The sequence below is a fragment of the Corythoichthys intestinalis genome, chromosome 3 (assembly GCF_030265065.1).
Source record: "Corythoichthys intestinalis isolate RoL2023-P3 chromosome 3, ASM3026506v1, whole genome shotgun sequence".
Lineage (NCBI taxonomy): Eukaryota > Metazoa > Chordata > Actinopteri > Syngnathiformes > Syngnathidae > Corythoichthys > Corythoichthys intestinalis.
Genome location: NC_080397.1, coordinates 56,844,386 through 56,865,325, shown reverse-complemented (window position 1 = coordinate 56,865,325; position 20,940 = coordinate 56,844,386). Strand labels below are relative to the sequence as shown.

The 20,940-nt window shown below is 38.6% G+C and overlaps 1 protein-coding gene across 2 annotated transcripts in view; it reads right to left on the bottom strand.

Annotated features, from left to right (window-relative positions):
• Positions 1–20,940, bottom strand: part of acacb (acetyl-CoA carboxylase beta) — a 101,879-nt gene that overhangs the window by 19,397 nt on the left and 61,542 nt on the right. For both annotated transcript variants that reach the window (XM_057831254.1, XM_057831255.1), the window contains 13 exons: positions 20,700–20,799; positions 20,523–20,630; positions 20,381–20,437; positions 20,171–20,212; positions 19,861–20,076; positions 15,100–15,255; positions 14,615–14,818; positions 10,951–11,106; positions 10,744–10,866; positions 6,175–6,444; positions 2,816–2,913; positions 2,612–2,732; positions 906–1,016 (listed from right to left, as the gene is read on the bottom strand). In XM_057831254.1, the coding sequence (XP_057687237.1) occupies positions 906–1,016; positions 2,612–2,732; positions 2,816–2,913; positions 6,175–6,444; positions 10,744–10,866; positions 10,951–11,106; positions 14,615–14,818; positions 15,100–15,255; positions 19,861–20,076; positions 20,171–20,212; positions 20,381–20,437; positions 20,523–20,630; positions 20,700–20,799 (1,762 nt within the window). The remainder of the gene's footprint in view (positions 1–905; positions 1,017–2,611; positions 2,733–2,815; positions 2,914–6,174; positions 6,445–10,743; positions 10,867–10,950; positions 11,107–14,614; positions 14,819–15,099; positions 15,256–19,860; positions 20,077–20,170; positions 20,213–20,380; positions 20,438–20,522; positions 20,631–20,699; positions 20,800–20,940) is intronic.

Here is a 20,940-nt window from a genome sequence, read left to right as displayed (position 1 = left end):
AAAAGCATGGACATACATGCTAGTCAATGGCATGGACGTACATTAGTGGCTGTCAAAATTATCGCGTTAACGGGCTGTAATTAATTCTTTTAATTAATCATGTTAAAAAATTTGATGCAATTAACGCACATGCCCCGCTCAAACAGATTAAAATGACAGCAGTGTCATGTCCACTTGTTACTTGTGTTTTTTGTCTCCCTCTGCTGGCACTTTGATGCGACTGATTTTATGCACCATGAGCATTGTGTAATTATTGACATCAACAATGGCGAGCTACTAGTTTATTTTTTGATTGAAAATTTTACAAATTTTATCAAAATGAAAACATTAAGAGGGGTTTTAATATAAAATTTCTATAACTTGTACTAACATTTATCTTTTAAGAACTACAAGTCTTTCTATCCATGGATCGCTTTAACAGAATGTTAATGTTAATGCCATCTTGTTGATTTATTGTTATAATAAACAAATACAGTACCTATGTACAGTATGTTGAATGTATATATCAGTCTTGTGTCTTATCTTTCCATTCCAACAATAACTTACAGAAAAATATGGCATATTTTATAGATGGTTTGAATTGCGATTCATTACGATTAATTAATTTTAAAGATGTGATTAACTCGATTAAAAATTTCAATCGTTTGACAGCCCTAATTTTTTTATGTTTCTTATCAGATTACTCGATTATTCGTACTAACTAGTTCATCGATTAATCGACTAGTAAAATAATCGATAGCTGCAGCCCTAGAATTAACTAAACTGTGCAAAAGCCCAGCAAAATGCATCTTGGGAAGTGTCATTGCATTTCATGTTCTCATGCGTTGAAGACAGATTACATTAATTAATATTTAAAAAAAAAAAAAAAAAAAAAAAAAGAGAAAAAAAAAGCATGCTTAACAAACCTTGTTCAACGCACTTGCCCCTGTCAGGATGATGTGCGAGTTCTCCACTTGGATCACTCTCTGGCCCAATCGTACTAAATATGCCCCAATTCCGATAGCACGACAGGTCACCTAGAACAGCACAAACGTATCAAAAACGGGTTAAGCGAAATGTTGTTGACATCACAGTTAAAGGGATCCTCTATTTCTAAGACAAGTAATTCTTAAAAGATAAATTTTAGTATAAGTTATAATAATTTGATATTAAAACCCCTCTTAATATTTTTGTTTTAATAAAGTTTGTAAAATTATTTTAAGTTATAGGTCGCCATTCTTGATACGTCACAGTGCGGGACGTCACCCGGCCCGTTGCCGAAATTCCAGCGTGTCATTCGTTAGCTTTCCCAACATGTCGTCAGTTCTACCCTTCCTATTTGAACCAGATCTGAAAAATGAAGAGCAAGACAGCACTGTCGGTCGTTCAGGGAAAAATGCGTGCACCAAATACCTAATAAGACAAAAGTTGGGCAAACTGGTGATGCGAGAGAGTGCTGTTGTTGGGAACTCCGGTTGGGAGCGAGAGTGTATGCTGTCCGGTTTTATTAGCAGATATTCAAGGTAAGCATATTGCATTTTCAAACTTTCCCCAATATAATTATGTAGATTGTTAGCATCCAGAGCTGCCGTGTGCTTTACATACAGTACAGGCCAAAGAGCACACCTTGTGTAATCCATGTCTTGTACATTGTAACGCGTGGTAGCTAGGATACGTGTATAAAAGTAACAAAAAGGGTAAAAGCTTCCACTTATGAACATTTATTCACAAAAAAATTATATTTCCACCTTGACCACTCTTCACTCGGGAGCTCAGCAGTACGCAAACACGCATTCCCTGATGAACTCCAACATTGTTGTAAAGGTCCACGTCAGAGTCACTGTCGTCACTGTAGCGTGCCATAGTGCTTTAATTATTTAGTATGATTTGGGGAAAACTCCCACGAAGAATAGTCGACAAAAAAGATAGCAATACTAATCCAAATCCGTGTTTTTTACTCACTCCAAGATCCAGGAATTAGACCGATCCCATGGCAATGTCGTAGCTGCAATCAGGCCGTCGATTCCACAAAATAGACTGATCCGAAATGCCGCTGTGGGACCGACGAATCAAAAAAAAAAAATGGACAGATCGGAAACCAATATTGCAGACGCGGTGGGACCGTCGGATCCAGAAAATAGACGAATCTCTTACTTGACTGAGGATCCAGGAAAAATGTTCGGGCGCCAGTTGTAACGTGTGGTGGGTAGGATACTACATACAGGGACCAAAAAGGGGTAGAAGCTTCCACTTATGCACATTTATTCACTAAAAATAATAATTCCACCTTGAACACTCACTTCAGTCCCCTTGTTTCAATTTGACTGGAAATTGCATCCAAAAGCAGCGCATCGTGGCATTTTACTTCGCGAGTTTAGGCAGCAATAAGCAATTGTTGAACACGCTACACATTTGGAAAGATCCCAATGACGTCATCACTGCGAGCCCGCAAACCATAGCGCCAACTAACGGTCAAAATTTGGACTAAATATTATAAAATATAGCCATTGATTTAACATTTTATGTGTTTCTAACAACATATTTTAGTACAAGAGAACAATTGGGGTTTATTAGAGCCTACATGTATTTAAGTTAGAGGATCACTTTAAAGATGTCAGCCATGACAACTTACCATACTAATGGTAATGATTTCTTCATACGCCTGAGAAGATTCTCCAGCAATAGTGCCTGAACCTCGCAAGTTCTCAACCCCGAGACCTTCATCCTTTCCGATGATGTCAGTAATTATGTACCTGGTAGTTGTGACAATGACATGAGCCACCAAAATTATAGAAAGATAACGAGCACTACAAATTACTCATTTTGTTTGTTATACCTGGATTCCCCTCCTTCTTCCACGTGGTGGCAGTGCACCGAATTGGTGGCACTGATACGCGTGTAGTCATGTGGTGTCAGGTAAAGATACTTAAAACCCTAAAAAGAGACATACACAATAGAAAATATTTGATTATGAAAAAAAAAATGGATTAAATTAGGTTCTCCCAGGTCGTAATCCCCCCGCCCCCCCACTCAAAAAAATGAATCAGGCAGGTTGTAAAGTTTACTAAAAGACAGTGTGCATTTTCAGCAAGAAACCATCATGTTTCCAAGGTGAGCATGATTGAATCATGCAGTCTGTACATAAACATGAACAGTGAATGAGGAGCTTGATTAGACATTGTTGATGCAACATAATGTTAATGTGTCTTTCCAACTACTCGCAATAGTGTCGTGATTTCTCGCGAGATTTAAAAGTAGGATTGCCAACTCCCTGAAAAAGTAATGGACACCTCATTGGTACTGTCACCATTTAATTGTTATTTTGTTTGTGAAAAGTGTTTTTTTTTTTTTTTTTTTTTTTTTTTTTAAATTAGATGGGGCTTTGCAAGGCACAGGCCCAGCTAGTAAAATTCCTCAACTTTACTTTTATTTCTTTCTTTCTTTCATAATCTTATTATCCACATTTTTTCGGCGCACTGGAGACTCCAAACCGTTTGACCGACCAGCACCGTTTGAATATCAAAATGACCAGAATTCCATTCATTTTTAATGGCAAACATTTTCCCTTCATTTTCAAAAACAGGAAAAAATAGGTGGTTGTGATTTTTGACCACTTACCATTACAGCCCATTGACATTGAAGTGGCGCCTAAGTAAGTCAGTACCACTGACAGCTATGTAACGTCCATGCCATTGACTATCATGAATGTCGCCACTATTGATGCCAATGTACTGGATTCCAGTGAGGCATATATAAATTGATGCCATTGCCATTTACGTTAAAATTAGGGGCTGTCAAACGATTACAATTTTTAATCGAGTTAATCACATCTTAGAAATTAATTCATCGTAATTAATCGCAGTTCAAACCATCTCTAAAATATGCCATATTTTTCTGTAAATTATTGTTGGAATGGAAAGATAAGACAATACGGATATACACATTCAACATACTGTACATAAGTACTGTATTTGTTTATTATAACAATAAATCCACATGATGGCATTAACATTATTAACATTCTTCCTGTGAAAGGGATCCACGGATAGATTGTTGAAGGATAGATGTGAGTTTGTATATTGTGACTAAATATTGCCTCGTAGTGTATTTGTTGAGCTTTCAGTAAGAGTGACAAAACGGTTCTGCCCAAATGCATGATGGGAAGTGGGTAATCATGACTGTGTGTAGCGGCTGCAAATACTATATTATGTACAATGTAGTGCAGACATGTCCAAAGTCTGGCCCAGGGGCCAAATGTGGCCCATGGTCAAATTTCATCTGGCCCCCAGCCTCTGTCATAAAATCAATTACGTCTGGCCCGCACACCGTATTGGCCAGAATTTAAGACGGTGTTTTTTGCATTGAAATAAGACTGAAAGAGAGGGGGTCTTCTTATGTTCGCGGTCTAGACATTATACCCATTTACGACGCTAGATGGCACCAGATATCATTGAAGCGATGTTCTGTCATGACAGATCTCAGCTACTTTCAAGTTTAACCAGTTTGCATTATTTTATTACAATGTTTTTCCTTATTCAGATTTGTTTTAAGACTACAGTTACAGTTAGACTTCACTTTGATGGTTAATGCAGTTATTGCAATTTTGTTGTTTTATCACAATAGATTGGTTTATTTACATTTCAAAAACCAGAAGCAATTCATTTACAAATGTGATTGCACTTTAGTTTACACATTTAAATGTTCAGATATTAAGATTTGAATGACACAAAATAACATGCTTTTTCTCTCAAATATATTGTTATAATCATTTGTTTCAGATGTACTGTAATTATTTTCTGAATAAAAATTAATTTGGCGTTTTTTTTCAAACTTGAGTCTTGAAAAAGAGGGGGTCGTCTTGTAATCAGGGCCGTCTTATATTCGGGCCAATACGGTAAATTGGTCAGCAGTGCTGCTACCAGCATATGAAGTAGCTTACACACTAAATGCTGCTCCTCATTTACCCACTAAAAGGCAGCAGCACTCTAAGCAACATTACCCCGTGTGACCCTTCCAATTTTCTAAAATGGCGACAATCAACAACAAAAAAAAAAGTTGACTGCGACACTGACGCTTCAAGGATAGGTGGAAATTGGACTATTTCTTAACTAATATATGCAACAACTTGGTGTGCCTCATTTGCAAAGAGACAGTAGCTGTTTTTTATAAGTTCAATGTGAGGCAATAATACCAAACAAGACACGCTGACATGTACGACGAGATTATAGGGAAGATACGCAGCGAGAAATTGAAGCAACTTGAAGCTAGTTAATTTCACAGCAGCAGTATTTCGCAAGAGCCCGAGAGTCAAAAGAGAACGCCACAAAGGCTAGTTGCGAGATTATTGAAATTATTAATTTAAAAAAATAAATAAAGAAAATGTGACACACAGAATGGCTTGCTAAAATTTGCTTAAATATATTGTTCTACGTAAAGGACGTCATCCAAGGTCGGCCCCCCACATTTTTACCACACCAAATCTGGCCCCCTTTGCAAAAAGTTTGGACACCCCTGATGTAGGGTGTTAAGAAAAAGAGCAATTCCTGTTAGTCTTCCCCACGTTGCTCGCCTCAATAGTTAGTATTGTTGTGGAAGACATGTCAACGCTCTAGATAAATAAAAGCATGGTCCAAATGAATGCCTGCAACCACTCCACTCACCGGTCACTGCCTCTTAACTCTATATATGCGTAGAACGGCGCCATTGTAGTCTGTTTGCGGCAATGCATGAGTGGGTTGCTCCGTGCATGGGTTAAATATTTTAACATGATTAATTAAAAAATGTGATTACAGCCCGTCAACGCGATAAATTTGACAGCTCTAGTTGTGCCTTATGTTGGTTCAACATGTGTGTGTTATGTTAAAAGAACACAATTGCTTAATATTGAAGGAAAGCAATTTAATCAGGTGCAAACTATGTATTTCTTTAATGTCGGTTCAACATGTACTTTGGGGCGAACATGAGTGCCTTATGGTGGCTCAAGAAGAGTGCGTTATGTACGCCCAACATAAGTGCCTAATGTTGGCGAGACATGTGTGCTTTATGTTAAAAGGACACAATTGCTAAATGCTCAAGGAAAGCAATATTATCAGGTGCAAATTCTTTCCATAATTTTTTTACGTCAGTTCAACACCCCATTTTTTTGAGTGTATAAGGAAAAATCAATAAATCGTTTCCTAACCAGCGGGCCCTCACCTTGTATGGATCAGAGGGGTCAATCCATGCGACCTGGAACATGTGTCGGATCTCCTCAGCAAGACCAATGCGCGCGCCGCTATTGGCAGCAATGTAAATGCGAGGGATTCCCTCAGCTCTCGCCAACTCGGAAGCCCTGAGGAACAACTCATCTTCCTGCGGTCCAAAAGACCCAATCATGTGGGTGATGTCATTGCAGATCACAACAATGTCTCGACCGTCTGGATATTCTGGAGTTTTCATCTTCATCTTGAACGCAACTATTCCGACCTGATAAAGAGGCGTAAGTTAAAGTAATGACACGGGCAAGCAGTAATAAATACAATATTACAAATGGGTCATTCCTGAATTGGAGGACATTTTACATCCAATATATAATCCACATACAAACATGCAGTTTCTTAGTAAATTTACTTTTCCTAAAGGAAAAGAACAGTGCCGCAAGTAGTGGGTGCTGCAGCACCCCAAGGTGTTGGGGAGGGGAAAAAAAGGGGTTTTGGTAGATATGTACATTTTTTTTTGTGTTAAAAAGATATAATAAAACATTTAAACAAAATAAATAAACTAGGGCTGTCAAACAATTAAAATTTTTAATCGAGTTAATTACAGCTTAAAAATTAAGTAATCGTAATTAATCGCAATTCAAACCATCTATAAAATATGCCATATTTTTCTGTAAATTATTGTTGGAATGGAAAGATAAAACACAAGAAGGATATATACATTCAACACACAGTACATAAGGACTGTATTTGTTTATTATAACAATAAATCAACAAGATGGCATTAACGTTATTAACATTCTGTTAAAGCGATCCGAATAGAAAGACTTGAAGTTCTTAAAAGAAAAATGTTAGTACAAGTTATAGAAATTTTATATTAAAATGTTTTCGTTTTAATAAAATTTGTAAAATTTTCAATCAAAAAATAAACCCGCCAATGTTGATGTCAGTAATTACTTACACAATGCTCATGGGTGCTGAAGCCTATAAAATCAGTCGCAGCCAAGCACCAGCAGAGGGCAGAAAAACTCCATAAAACACAACAAGTGAGCGTTTCACTGTACTGTCATTTAAATCTGTCCGAACGGGGCATCTGCGTTAATTGCGTCAAATATTTTAACGTGATTAATTTTAAAAATTAATTAACGCCCGTTAACGCGATAATTTTGACAGCCCTAAAATAAATAAAACATATTGAGACAGTAGCGTACTTAACTTTGAGGATTAAAGCCATAAACTTAGCAAAAAGTATGGAATCACCAGTCTCAGACGAGCACTCACTCAGACATTTTATTATGTAGAACAAACTCAGATAAAAATCTTGAAAAAATAATGAATTACTTCAAAAGTGCAACTCCTTGGCATTCAGAAACATTGTGGTGGTCAGTAAATGCTACTTTTATAGAGCAAAAGCAGGGAAATAAATATGGAATCACTCCATTTTAAATAGAAAATACAGACACGCCCATTCAATTTCCTTTCCTTAATTGGGCCCCTGCCTCAGATTAGATCTGCTAGTTAGTCAGCAGTTAAAAACAGTGCAGTTATCATACCTTAGAGGGCTTCTGGACCAAGTGGATTCACAAGAATCATGGCTCCAACAAGAGAGATGTCTCTTGAGACCAAGGAGAGGATTATCAAACGTCTTGAAGAAGGTAACGTTACACGTACAAGATTTGGGCTGTTCAAAGTCAGCTGGACCAAGTACAAACAGCATGGCAAGGTTGTTAAAGTTAAGGGTACTGGTAGACCGAGGAAGACATCCAAACGTCATGACAAACAACTAAAAGCCATGTCTTGAAAACAGAAGATGTACAACAAGACAAATGAAGAAATAGGAGGAGGAAGATGGAGCCAAGGTATGTGACAGACCTGTGCAAAATCGCAAAAAGGAAATGGGATTTTCATACAGGAAAGCTAAAAGGAAACCATCATTGACACTTAAACAGAAAAGAACAAGACTGCAATGGGCTAAGGAGAGGCAACCATGGACTGTGAATGACTGGATGAAGGTTATTTTCAGTGATGAGTCAAGGATCTGCATTGGACAAGGTGATGATGCTGGAACTTTTGTTTGGTGCCGTTCCAGTGAGATTTACAAAGATGACTTCCTAAAGAAAACATAAAAATTCCCTCAGTCCTTGATGATATGGTGCTGCATGTCAGGCAAAGGCACCGGGGAGATGGCTGTGGTTAAATCTTCAATAAATGCACAAGTTTACATTGAAATTTTAGACAGCTTTCTCATCCCTTCAATTGAAAATATGTTTGTCATTTTCCAAGATGACAATGCATCATGCCACAGAACTAAAACTGTTAAAGCATTCATTGGAGAAAGACTCATCCAGTCGATATCATGGCCTGCAAATAGCCCAGATCTCAACCCTATTGAAAACCTGTGGTCGAAATTGAAAAAATGGTCCACAGCAAGGCTCCGGCCTGCAAGGATGATCTGGCAACTGAAATCAAAGAGAGTTTGCACCAAATTGATGAAGAATACTCATCAAGTCCATGCCTCAGAGACTGCAAGCTGTCATGAAAGCCAGAGGTGGTGCTACTAAATACTAGAGATGTGTTTTAGCGGTTATTTCGTTGTTTGTTTCTCAGAATGGAGTGATTCCATATATATTTCCCTGCACTTGCTCTATAAAAGTAACATTTACTGACCACCCCAAAGTTTTTATTCATTTCTTTTAGTGTTTCTGAATGCGAAAGAGTTGCACTTTTGAACTAATTCATTATTTTTTCAAGCTTTTTATCAGAGTTTGTTCTACATGATAAAATGTCTGAGTGAGTGCTCGTCCCAGACTGGTGATACCATACTTTTTGCTAGGGGTTGTAATACATGGGCGCTTTCATTTCCAATACAAAAACGCCGACACACACTGTAGGTGAAATTGAATGCTGTCTTTGTAGTAGCCTATTAGTTGTACGTAAACTATCTAGTGATTATAGACCCCACTCACATGACGTCACAACCAAGCCTCCGCGCCATATTGTCCGTCAATTGTCAATATTGTCGTGTTTATGCATGACCGCTACGTAAATTCCTCCTATTATGGCGTGTTTTTCTGCTCGTTAACATTAATAATCAAAATGGTGAAGGTGTGTGTGGCGGCTGGTTGCTGTAACAGAGAAGATAGACGGAGAGACTTGAAGTTCTACCGTATTCCGAGAGACCCGGAGAGGAGAGCGAGATGGACTGCTGCAATTCGACGAGAAAACTGGGCACCAAACGATCACCACAGACTATGTAGTAGTCATTTTATACCTGGTAAGATGCATTTAATATATATTTAGAGGGTTTTCGGCTGACAACCACAATTAAGATCATTGCGAGGCTAATCGCCGACAACATACAGTTTCAAATTCAAGATCTTTATTTCTTCCGCCATCGTTATTTTTTTAATAATATTTAGCTGGTACCAAGTGAAAGAAGCTGGCCTCGTCTACGGATCATCAGTTAAACAGGGGTTTCCAAGTTTTTTGAAAAGGGGGCCAGATTTGGTGTGGTAAAAATGTGGGGGGGGCTACCTTGGCTGATTTACGTAGACCAATATATTTAAACAAATTTTAGCAAGCCCCTCTGTGTGTCACATTTGCTTTATTATTATTATTTTTAATTCATAATATTCAACAATCTCGCCTTTGTGGCGTTCTCTTTCGACACTCGGGCTCTTGCTAAATACTGCTGCTGTGAAATTAAACTAGCTTCAAGTTGCTATAATTTCTCGCTGCGTAACTTCCCTGTAATGTGTCGTACATGTCAGCGTGTCTTGTTTGGTAATATCGCGTCACATCGAACTCTTTGAAAACAGCGACTGTCTCTTTGCAAATGAGGCAGACACAGTTGTTGTGTGTTTTCTTGAAGAAATAGTCCAATATCCACCTATCCTTGAAGCGTCGGCCATCGCAACTTTTTTTTTTTTTATTGTCGCCATTTTAGAAAATTAGAAGTAAAGGGTCACACGTGGTAATGTTGCTTGGAGTGCTCTTTAAAGTTTTTCAAACTTTCGTGAGAATAGGCTGATTTTGTGTGGACAAGATAGTTGAAGATATCAGGGTAGCAGATGTCAGGCAGAGACTGCGAAGACAGCGGGTCGAAAAATATCGATTTAGGCATCAAATATGGATCTGGCAAATGGATAGACTGAAGCTTTTCCACATAACGCCTTTTATGCAACGCATCCAATGAGTTTACAGCATCTGAAAGCACCGGGGCTTCCACAAATTGCACTATAAATTGCACAGCAAATTGAAACCATTGAGAATACGGATAAACAATGACGGACAATATGGTGGCCGGATAAAGCAACACGTCATTGTGTGACGTTGGTGAGTGGGGTCTATACCAGAAATGGTAAATATCATATAAATCATGTAACAAAAATGTAACCATCAATCTTTAAGATGAGCTAATAGAGTCTCTGATAATTTATGACCTCTTATTGATGACAAAGTAGCAGAAAACCCAGAAAAAAATTTTTTACAAGAATTTTGAAGCCAAAATGTTCTCCATTTCTGGAATGACTTAAATTTCGTGTATTCCGCCAGTTGTGTATCTTACATCATTGTCCCCAGGCAAGCGGTTCAGCTGCACCAGTCGACCTTGTGGGTCCAAAACCAGCTCGGTGCACATCAGCATATCTTTCGGGTATTTATCCCCAGAACCCCATTGCTTAAACAGAGCCTATGAAAAGATTTTTTTTATGTGAGAGGGAACGTGAATAAGGAATGACAGGATTAACGTTCAACAATAGTGTGGTAAAAGGACCTGCTTGAACATCTCTGGGAAGTCATAGACGTATGTTGTGCCTTGAGTTTGAGCCTGAAAACGCTTCGCTTGCAGCAAGTCCTTGGTGACATAGGGAGTGTTGATCAACATGCCTTGCAGGGGTCCCTGTTTGTCACCATATGACTGGAACATAATCTAGAAGGTAAATGACACTGATTGAATGAAGTTGAGATTTAATCAACTATTAAACCCAAAACTAAAAGGATCATATTTTCCACACCATAAAGCACATCAGAGTATAAGGCGCACCTTCAATGGCTGGCCAATTTTAAAACTGTTTTCATATACTAGTATAGGGTGCACCGCATAATAGGGCGCAGTAGTAGTAACAACTTACAATAAAGTACAGTAAAACTTTATTAACATGGTTTTGTTTGTAACAAAAAAGACTTAAAGTGCATCAATTTGCCTGAATTAAAAAAATACATTCAAGCTACATTTTTTTTACAATTTGATACAGAAAAATAAAATGTAATTAAATCAATTAAAAAAAAAAAAAAAAAATTCAAACTGATTAGCAACATTAACTCATGAGGACAATATGCCAAACAATTTGACCGAAAAAAAAAAAAAAAAAAAAAAACTAATAGAACAAAAACGACAGTGATATTGGACAGAGGGACAGTTTTTATTTTTGCTGGAGGCAGTATCAGCTCCTTTGCTATGGTGTGCTTTCGGTACATCCCAAGTACCGTAGTTTTCGGACTATAAATCGCTGTTTGTTTTTTTTAATAGTTTGGCAGAGGGTGCGTCTTATGCTCTGGAGCGACTTATGTGTGATTATTTACGGTCGGGTCGGGCCGACTTCTCTCTCGCCAACTTAAAAAAAAAAAAATATATATATATATATATATATATATATATATATATATATTCATATATTTATTAGGGCTGTCAAACGATTAAAATTTTTAATCGAGTTAATTACAGCTTAAAAATTAATCGTAATTAATCGCAATTCAAACCATCTATAAAATATGCCATATTTTTCTGTAAATTATATATATTCTGTAAAATAAATTGTTGGAATGGAAAGATAAGACACAAGATGGATATATACATTCAACATACGGTACATAAGGACTGTAGTGGGCATTTCACTCTACTGTCATTTAAATCTGTCTATGCTGTCCTCACTCCGAAGCGTCTACTTTTTCCAAAGCTAGACAGCTAGTGAACGACGCCTTTATAATCAGACTTCTTCCTTTTTCATCTGATTTATTAATAGAATGGCCTCAAACCATTGTCCTCTTTAGACCGTAGTGAAACTACAAAAAAAAGTACACAAGCATTGCATTAGCAACAACGTTAGCTTAACACGCTATACAGGTTCACAAAACATAAACAAAAAGCGTCTCATACAAAAAATATAACATTTCGCTTACTAACATAATTTGTACATTCTTTACAACAACCATACTTACGGACAAATTTTGTCCAAGGATCATATAAGCACAACATTACAACGTAGGCGTCAGCCCGAGATGTCGTGCAGCCATATTGAACTGGCAAGAAAGCAATAAACCATGTCGCAAAGCGACCACAAGAGTTCGCTGTTAGACAGCACAAAAAACCTTGCTGTAAAACTTACCAAAAGGCAGAATACTGTCTGAGCGGGACATGTGCGTTAATTGCGTCAAATATTTTAACGTGATTAATTAAAAAAATTAATTACTGCGCGTTAATGCGATAATTTTGACAGCCCTAATATTTATACTAAAACAATGTATGGATAATAAATAAAATAAATATTCTGTATGAAACGGAGAAGGTGCTGTGCATGCCTGCTGATGGAAAAAATATTATGTGACCCGAAGTGAATTAGCACATTATGCCTTATGATAAATTCAATCCGGGTCAAAGGGCGGAATGATGGGGGAAAATATTACATTATGCCTTTGTGATGTATGATTGCTTCTGTGACATAGATTGTAACAACATCTATTGTTTTTCACCTTCTTCCCATAGTTAGGAGACGCACTTGAGTAGGGAATCTCACGAGATAACTTGTTTTGTACCATAGTACGCGCCTGAGTTCCATAGCTAGGAGGGAATCTCACGAGATAACTTGTTTTGCACCCATAATATTTACCATTTGTTGCATCTGTTGCAGCATAGCTCATTTGTCCCATGTGAAAATTCCTTTTTCAAGGGGGCTGAACCAAAAGTAGCTTTAATGTTTGTCATTGGACGGGGCCGCGCTGCTCGGGGGCGGAAGTTGGCCTCTCCGCCTCCGAGGGGTGCGTCCTTACAAAAGCAGACGTTGCCGGGCGACCCGTGAAGTCCGCTGGTGGATTAAGCGTACGGATCGCCCAGCTTTGTCCTTTTGCCGCTTTACTGAAGTGTTGCTGGCTTCCCACTCATTTGTCACGGTAAGCGATTTTCATTGCTAAGGGGACAACTAGTTGTGCTGTAACGATAACGCGGGGATTCCGGGATTGACAAACTCAAATATAGCGTCACGTTACCATTGTTTTTGCTTGTTTTTGATACTTGTTGCTTGCTCTTTGGGGACTGTAATCAATAAATCTCATTTATTCTGCATTTTCTAATCAATAAACATCTTCTATTGAGCAAAAGTGTGCCTGTTACTGATTCACCGCGAACCTGTAAATTTCGGAAAACACCTGCGCACGTGAACACCGCGCTCTTTTCAATCTTCCCCTCCCGCCCTGGCGCCTTACGCGAGCATCCTGGTATCTCCTTTTCGATATGGAGCAGAAAGGAGTGAAAAACAAACTAAAGACAGGGGAATTGAAAAGCAAACAACTGTGGCTGGAGTGGGATATGAAAAGGATTCAAATTGATTGTTGAAGATGCTATACAGAAACCTGTGTCAGCTTCACTGAATGTAAACGAATGGCGCTTTGGTCTCATACGAAAAATATATTTAACAAACTTTTCCAGGGTTATTTTGTTGTGTAAATGCATTTATAATGATCCTAAAAATATGTAGACTATTTAAACATTGAGAAAACTTTGTAGAAAACTCTGAAGACGGTACACAAGAAAGCCCGCCCGTCTCATCAGATCATAGGACATGGTTCCAGTAATCCATGTGCTTTGTTGACTTGTCTTCAGCAAACTGTTTGCGGGCTTTCTTGTGTACCGTCTTCAGAAGAGGCTTCCTCCTGGGGTGACAGCCATGCACACCAATTTGATGTAGAGTGCGGCATATGGTCTGAGCACTAACAGACTGACCCACCACCTCTTCAATCTCTGCAGTAATGCCGACAGCGCTCCTGTAACAATTCACATGACATTTTGGAGGGAAAATGACAAGCAGTACTCAATTTGGACATTTAGGAATGTACGTAGTTTCCAAGGGGTGTACTCACTTTTGTTGCCAGGAGTCTAGATATTAATGGCTATATTTTGAGTTATTTTGAGGGAAAAATAAATTAACTCTATTGTATAAGCTGCACACAGACTACTTTTCATTGTGTCAAAGTGTCATTTTGTCAGCGTTGTCCCATGAAAAGATAATACCTAAATATCTGCAGAAATGCGAGGGGTGTACTCACTTTTTGTGACACATTGTATAAGGCTAACTGTCGTATTTGAGAAAACGGAACCCTTTTAGGTTTGCCTTATTGTGTGGAAATCAACAAACAAAACAGACAAAAAGTTCAAATGTTCTCACTTGTCCAGAACTTGGATCGGTCACCTCCTTATACAGACTGATGTCCAAGTAATAGCCAGACTCATTCGTCAAAAAAAGACGAATCGGAATGGCGTGTCCAGTGGGAGTCAGACGAATGTTGATTTTCAGCTCGGCTTGCAGGACTCGCAGCTTCCAAAGACGGCTTCCATAGCGCATCACCATGGATCGGACAGATTCCTCAATCTGTGAGACAAAACCACACACAGAAAAGAGTCTCAACAACACCACCATCAGAAAGAAAAAAAGTTAACCGAGACTGGCTGGCAACCAGTTTAGGTTGTACGCAGCCTCCTGCCCGTGGTTAGCTGGCATCCGCTCCAGCACCCACGTGACCCTCGTGAGAACAAGCGGTTCCGAAGATGAATGATTTAACAGTTAACTGAATAAAGTAATAACGAATCGGACATGTATACCGAAAAAAGGTTGTGCAACATTGGTGACTCGTGCATCAGTGATGTACTCACTTTAGATGGGTCCATAATGACCGTAGGGACAAAATTAAGGAAGATGTGGTTGCAGTCTGTGCGCACATTTGTGTTACTGAAGGCCACCTCCAATTCATCCATGGCCTCCAGCAGAAGACGTTCTCCCTCATTCTGAAGATACTCAAAAGATGCTTCCTGATTGCACACAAAGACATTATACAATATACATACCACATATTACTAACACACATAGTACAAATTAGTGGAAATGCTTTAAGTACAGTAATTTTCACACTATAAGGTACACCAGACGAAAAGCTGCCACCCACCAAATTTGACCCGAAAACAGCATTTGTTATTAGATAAGCCCAGTGTTGGGCATGTTACTTTAAAAAAGTAATTAGTTATAGTTACTCACTACTTCTTCCAAAAAAGTAACTGAGTTAGTAACTGAATTACCCTATAGTAAAAGTAACTAGTTACCAGGGAAAGTAACTATTTCCGTTACTTTAAAAAGAAGTTGTTGTATGTCAAAGAATTTGAAATTTTCTGAGCAGTATTCGAGTCAGTTGAATAGAGAAGAACCGACAGGTAGTTGTGTTATAGAACCTTGTAATATTCATTGTACCTCACCAGAAACAGATTTATCTTACAATTGAAGTGCAACAAAAATAAACAGATTTGAATTACCGTCAGTAACGGTAACGGCGTTGTAACAGCGGGGAAAAAAATTAGTTCGATTACCCCATTACTGAAAAAATAACGGCGTTATTCCCAACACTGGATAAGCCGCACTGGACTATAAGCCCCAGCTGTCTTCGCTTTATTATGAGATATTTACACCAAAATATATCATCCAGTAACACTTTATTTGACAGTGGCATCATAAGACTGTCATAAGACCAAATAAACCTCCATGAAGCTTTGAACCAACTGGCTTCAAAAAGCTTCAATTTGGCCATCACTGTTGTCTTGAGGGAGACAGTCAACCTCTGCTGCCACCTGCTGTCAACACTGTTGTCGTCCAACATGCCTCCTAGCATGTATTGCAGCGCTACAGATGTAAATAACAAATCAAAATTCATGTTCTGTGCTAATTATTTCTTCAGTTACTGTTCTAGTTGTTTCATTCATTGCTAGTTATGGAATCTGGTAACACTATTTGAAAGTGGCGCCATCAGACTGTCATAAGAACTATATTAAAACCATCATATTTATGTCATGACACTGCCATGAGCATGAGTGTGCGTAATGTAAACATGGTATGAGTCATACACACGTGTTTTTTATGGAAAATAATTCGGGGTTTTTTTGTTCTGATGACAACAATATTAAGCTGTCGCTGTGGGTTTACCCTCACCTGAAGGACTGCATTTATTTGAATTTTATTTAGAATATTTGTTAATTATTTTAACTTAACATTATACTTATGTTCCAATTTACTAGTATGTTTTCAAAAATAAAAGTCCTGTTCAAAGCAAAAAGTTTTTTTTTTTAACCCAGGTATCTCCAAGTAACACATTTTAGACCTGTAATTGCGACCCTGTGATAGCGTGAAGCCGTGATATTTTTGCTTAAGGTTATCATACCGTCACAAACTCATGCCGGCACATGCCTACTTGCATACCAAATGTTAATATTGGGACCTACATTTCCCAAAATTTGATGTTCACATATCTGGATTACTGGAATTTATTATTATTATTATTTTTTTTAGGGGGTTGGTTTTTGATTACCGAGGATAGTCACTTTTTAAACAAACTTACCGTATTTTTGAGACTCTAAGTCGCAGTTTTTTTTTCATAGTTTGGCTGTGGATGCGACTTATACTCTGGAGCGACTTATGTGTGATTATTTACGGTCGGGTCGGGCTTCTCCCTCGCCAACTTTTTTTCAAATAAATACATACACATATATTTATACTAAAACGATGTATGGATGTTAAATAAAATAAATAATTTAGATAAAACAGAGGGCGCTGTGCATGCCTGCGCACGTGAACGCCATGGCCCTGCTCTCTTTTCAATCTTCCCCTCCCGCCCTGGCGCCCTCTGCGAGTCGAATCCTGGTCTTTCCTTTTCGATATGGAACAGCTACAGTTGTGGTCAAAAGTTGACATACACTTGTGAAGAACATAATGTCATGGCTCTCTTGAGTTTCCAGTTATTTCTACAACTCTGATTTTTCTCCGATAGAGTGATTGGAACAGATACTTTGTCACAAAAAACATTCATGAAGTTTGGTTCTTTTATGACTTTTTTATGGGTTAACAGAAAAAGTGATCAAATCTGCTGGGTCAAAAATATACATACATGGATCTGAAAAAGCGAACCATTGACTTGAACAAGTCAGGAAAGTCACTTGGAGCCATTTCAAAGCAGCTGCAGGTCCCAAGAGCAACAGTGCAAATAATTGTAGTATAAAGTGCATGGCACTGTTTTGTCACTGCCACGATCAGGAAGAAAACGCAAGCTATCACCTGCTGCTGAGAGAAAATTGGTCAGGAGGGTGAAGATTCAACCGAGAATCACCAAAAAGCAGATCTGCCAAGAATTAGAAGCTGCTGGAACACAGGTGTCAGTGTCCACAGTCAAGCGTGTTTTGCATCTCCATGGACTGAGAGGCTGCCGTGCAAGAAGGAAGCCCTTGCTCCAAAAGCGGCACCTTAAGGCTCGACTGAAGTTTGCTGCTGATCACATGGACAAAGATAAGACCTTCTGGAGGAAAGTTCTGTGGTCAGACGAAACAAAAATCGAGCTGTTTGGCCACAATGCCCAGCAATATGTTTGGAGGAGAAAAAGTGAGGCCTTTAACCCCAAGTACACCATGCCTACCGTCAAGCACGGTGGTGGTAGTATTATGCTGTGGGGCTGTTTTGCTGCCAATGGAACTGCTGCTTTACAGAGAGTAAATGGGATAATGAAGATGGAGGATTACCTTCAAATTCTTCAAGATAACCGAACGTCATCAGCCCGAAGATTGAGTCTTGGGCGCAGTTGGGTCAATGACCCCAAACACACATCAAAAGTGGTAATGGAATGGCTAAATCAGGCTAGAATTAAGGTTTTCGAATGGCCTTCCCAAAGTCCTGACTTAAACCCCATTGAGAACTTGTGGACAGTGCTGAAGAAACAAGTCCATGTCAGAAAGCCATCAAATTTAACTGAACTGCACCAATTCTGTCAAGAGGAGTGATCAAATATTCAACCAGAAGCTTGCCAGAAGCTTGTGGATGGCTACCAAAAGCACCTAATTGAAGTGAAAATGGCCAAGGGACATGTTACCAAATATTAGCGCTGCTGTATGTATATTTTTGACCCAGCAGATTTGATCACTTTTTTCTGTTCAACCATAATAAAGTCATAAAAGAACCAAACTTCATGAATGCTTTTTGTGACAAAGAAGTATCTGTTCCAATCACTATCAGAGAAAAATCAGAGTTGTAGAAATTACTGGAAACTCAAGAGAGCCATGACATTGTGTTCTTCACAAGTGTATGTACAATTTTGACCAAAACTGTATTTATAATATAATGATGTATGGATGTTAAAGTAAAATAAATAATTTAGATAAAACAGAGAAGGCGCTGTGTATGCCTGCACACGTGAACGCCGTGGCCCTGCTCTCTTTTCAATTTCCAATCCCGCCCTGGCGCCCTCCGCGAGTCCCATCCTGGTATTTCCTTTTCGATATGGAACAGCTAGGAAAACAAACAAACTAAAGACAAGGGAATTGAAAAGAAAACAACTGCGGCAGGAGTGGTGTATGGAAAGTATTCAAATTGATTGTTGAAGATGCTATTCAGAAACCTGTGTCGGCTTCGCTGAATGTAAGCGAATGTGGCGCTTTGGTCTTATACGAGAAATATATTTAACAAACTTTTCCAGCGTTATTTCGTTGTGTAAATGCATTAATAATGATCATAAAAATATGTAGACTATTTAAACATTGAAAAAACTCAACAACATTGAAAAAAATGTCAAATCCACTAGCCGCCTCTTAGAACAGACACAAATATATAAGATATAAATGTTAATTGAATATCCATCTTACAGTCTTGTTTAACTGAGAGAATTCGTTATAAACGACAGGCTTTAATTTGTTATCATTATGCATATATGCACAGGCATCTTCACAAATGTGATCACACAAAACACAACCACGCATCGCATCCCCGCGTTTCCTCCTTCTCCTGAGTCCTCACAAATAAAACAGAATTTCGGAGGCGTTTTTTTCGGGCTCATGCCTACAAATAAAACATAAAATTTTGTGTTTTTTCAGGCTCGGGCCAGCAAATCAAGTTAATTGATCGGGCTAGGGCTGGGTTGGGCTTTAATACCTGCGCACCGGCCGGGTCGGGCTGTATTTTTTAGGCCCGATCCAACTTCAAGCGTCATGTAATGTTAGCATACCGTACACCTTTTCAGCCTGTTGTTCTCTATTTAATTTCAACTAGTGAAATATGCATTTAAAAAGCAGCATCGAGCAGCCGAAAGAAAGTTTGGAGTTAGCAAGAAACTTGTAAGGGACTGGCGAAATAAGGTTACTCTTACTGAAATAAAGAAAACAAAAAAAGCTAATCGTGGGCTAAGAGCTAGGTAGCCTTTCAAGATGACATGTCTCTTCAAATAAATTTTCTCCAAAAATGTGACTTATACTCCGGTGCGACTCATATATGTTTTATTCCTCTCCATTGCGCATTTTTTGGCTGGTACGACTTATACTCAGGTGCGACTTATAGTCCGAAAAATACGTTAATAAACTTATTATTAAACTTATAAAGGGTTAACAGTCTCTTGCCTTTGTAATCAGATCAGAGTGGCGAATAATAGCTCGAATGAAGAATCTGTAATCTGTAACTTCAGCACCCTCCTGTACACGAGCAGCTCCCAGGTAAAGGTGCATTTTGTGGTTTGCACAGGGAACGGCAGTCAGGTCAAAGTTCCTCATGCGATTCAATTCGAGCTGAAAGGCTAAAGCTGGCTCCAGGTTACGGTAGATCCGATCTTCCTGGAACTGTGGAAAATAATAGAGTTCAAAAAACTACTCAGCAGGACAATTAAAATTACATTCATTTTGAAAATTAATACAATAATATGAATAAAAATACCCCATCTCTTGCTCTGAAAGTGAAGAACTTGGGAAACTCCCTCTGTTGGGGATAAAAAGTAAAATCATGAACAAGTATGTGCTGCACAGAACGGAACTTCTACGAAAGGCATCTGAACAAATAATATAAATGCTTCGTGAATAAAACAATTCAATATGCAGTTAGACATTTTATATATCAACAAGCAAAAGCTGTGATGGACAAAATTACCTTCTGTGCAACCAAAAATGTGATTCTTCTGATGCCATATTCAAAAAGGGATGATCTCTACGGCCAAAAAAAACAGTATAATAACTAATTTTGTACACATTTAAAATTACAGTAGAACAGCCACTAGAGTATGTGAGCTTACCTTAGACTGGGCGAAGGATGTGAAGGCGGTCACCAAGTCGTCATCATCCTCAGTGTCTGCCGTTTTTATTGACACGTTAATGATGTGGATTGGATTCTCCCTTGTGTTCTGTGAGGAAGAGGAAGCTGAATCTCCAAAGAACCAGTAAAACAAATGACAACAAGAGCATTCACTCACCTTGAAGTTCTCATCTTCGTAAAAACTGGAGCAGGACTCTAAAAACGGCTGGCTCTCCAGCAGAGGCTCTGCAAAGCTGCAGAGAACTTCGTCAAAGTTCCTACAAAAACCAAAACATTTAAAATCAGAGATCTTAGTGTGCTTTCACACGAGACCAAAAGAACCAGGGTCCGGTTGGAGAGCTACCTCGCAGCAACACTTGCAAATGAGTTGTTGAAAAGTTGAGCATTTACACTGCACC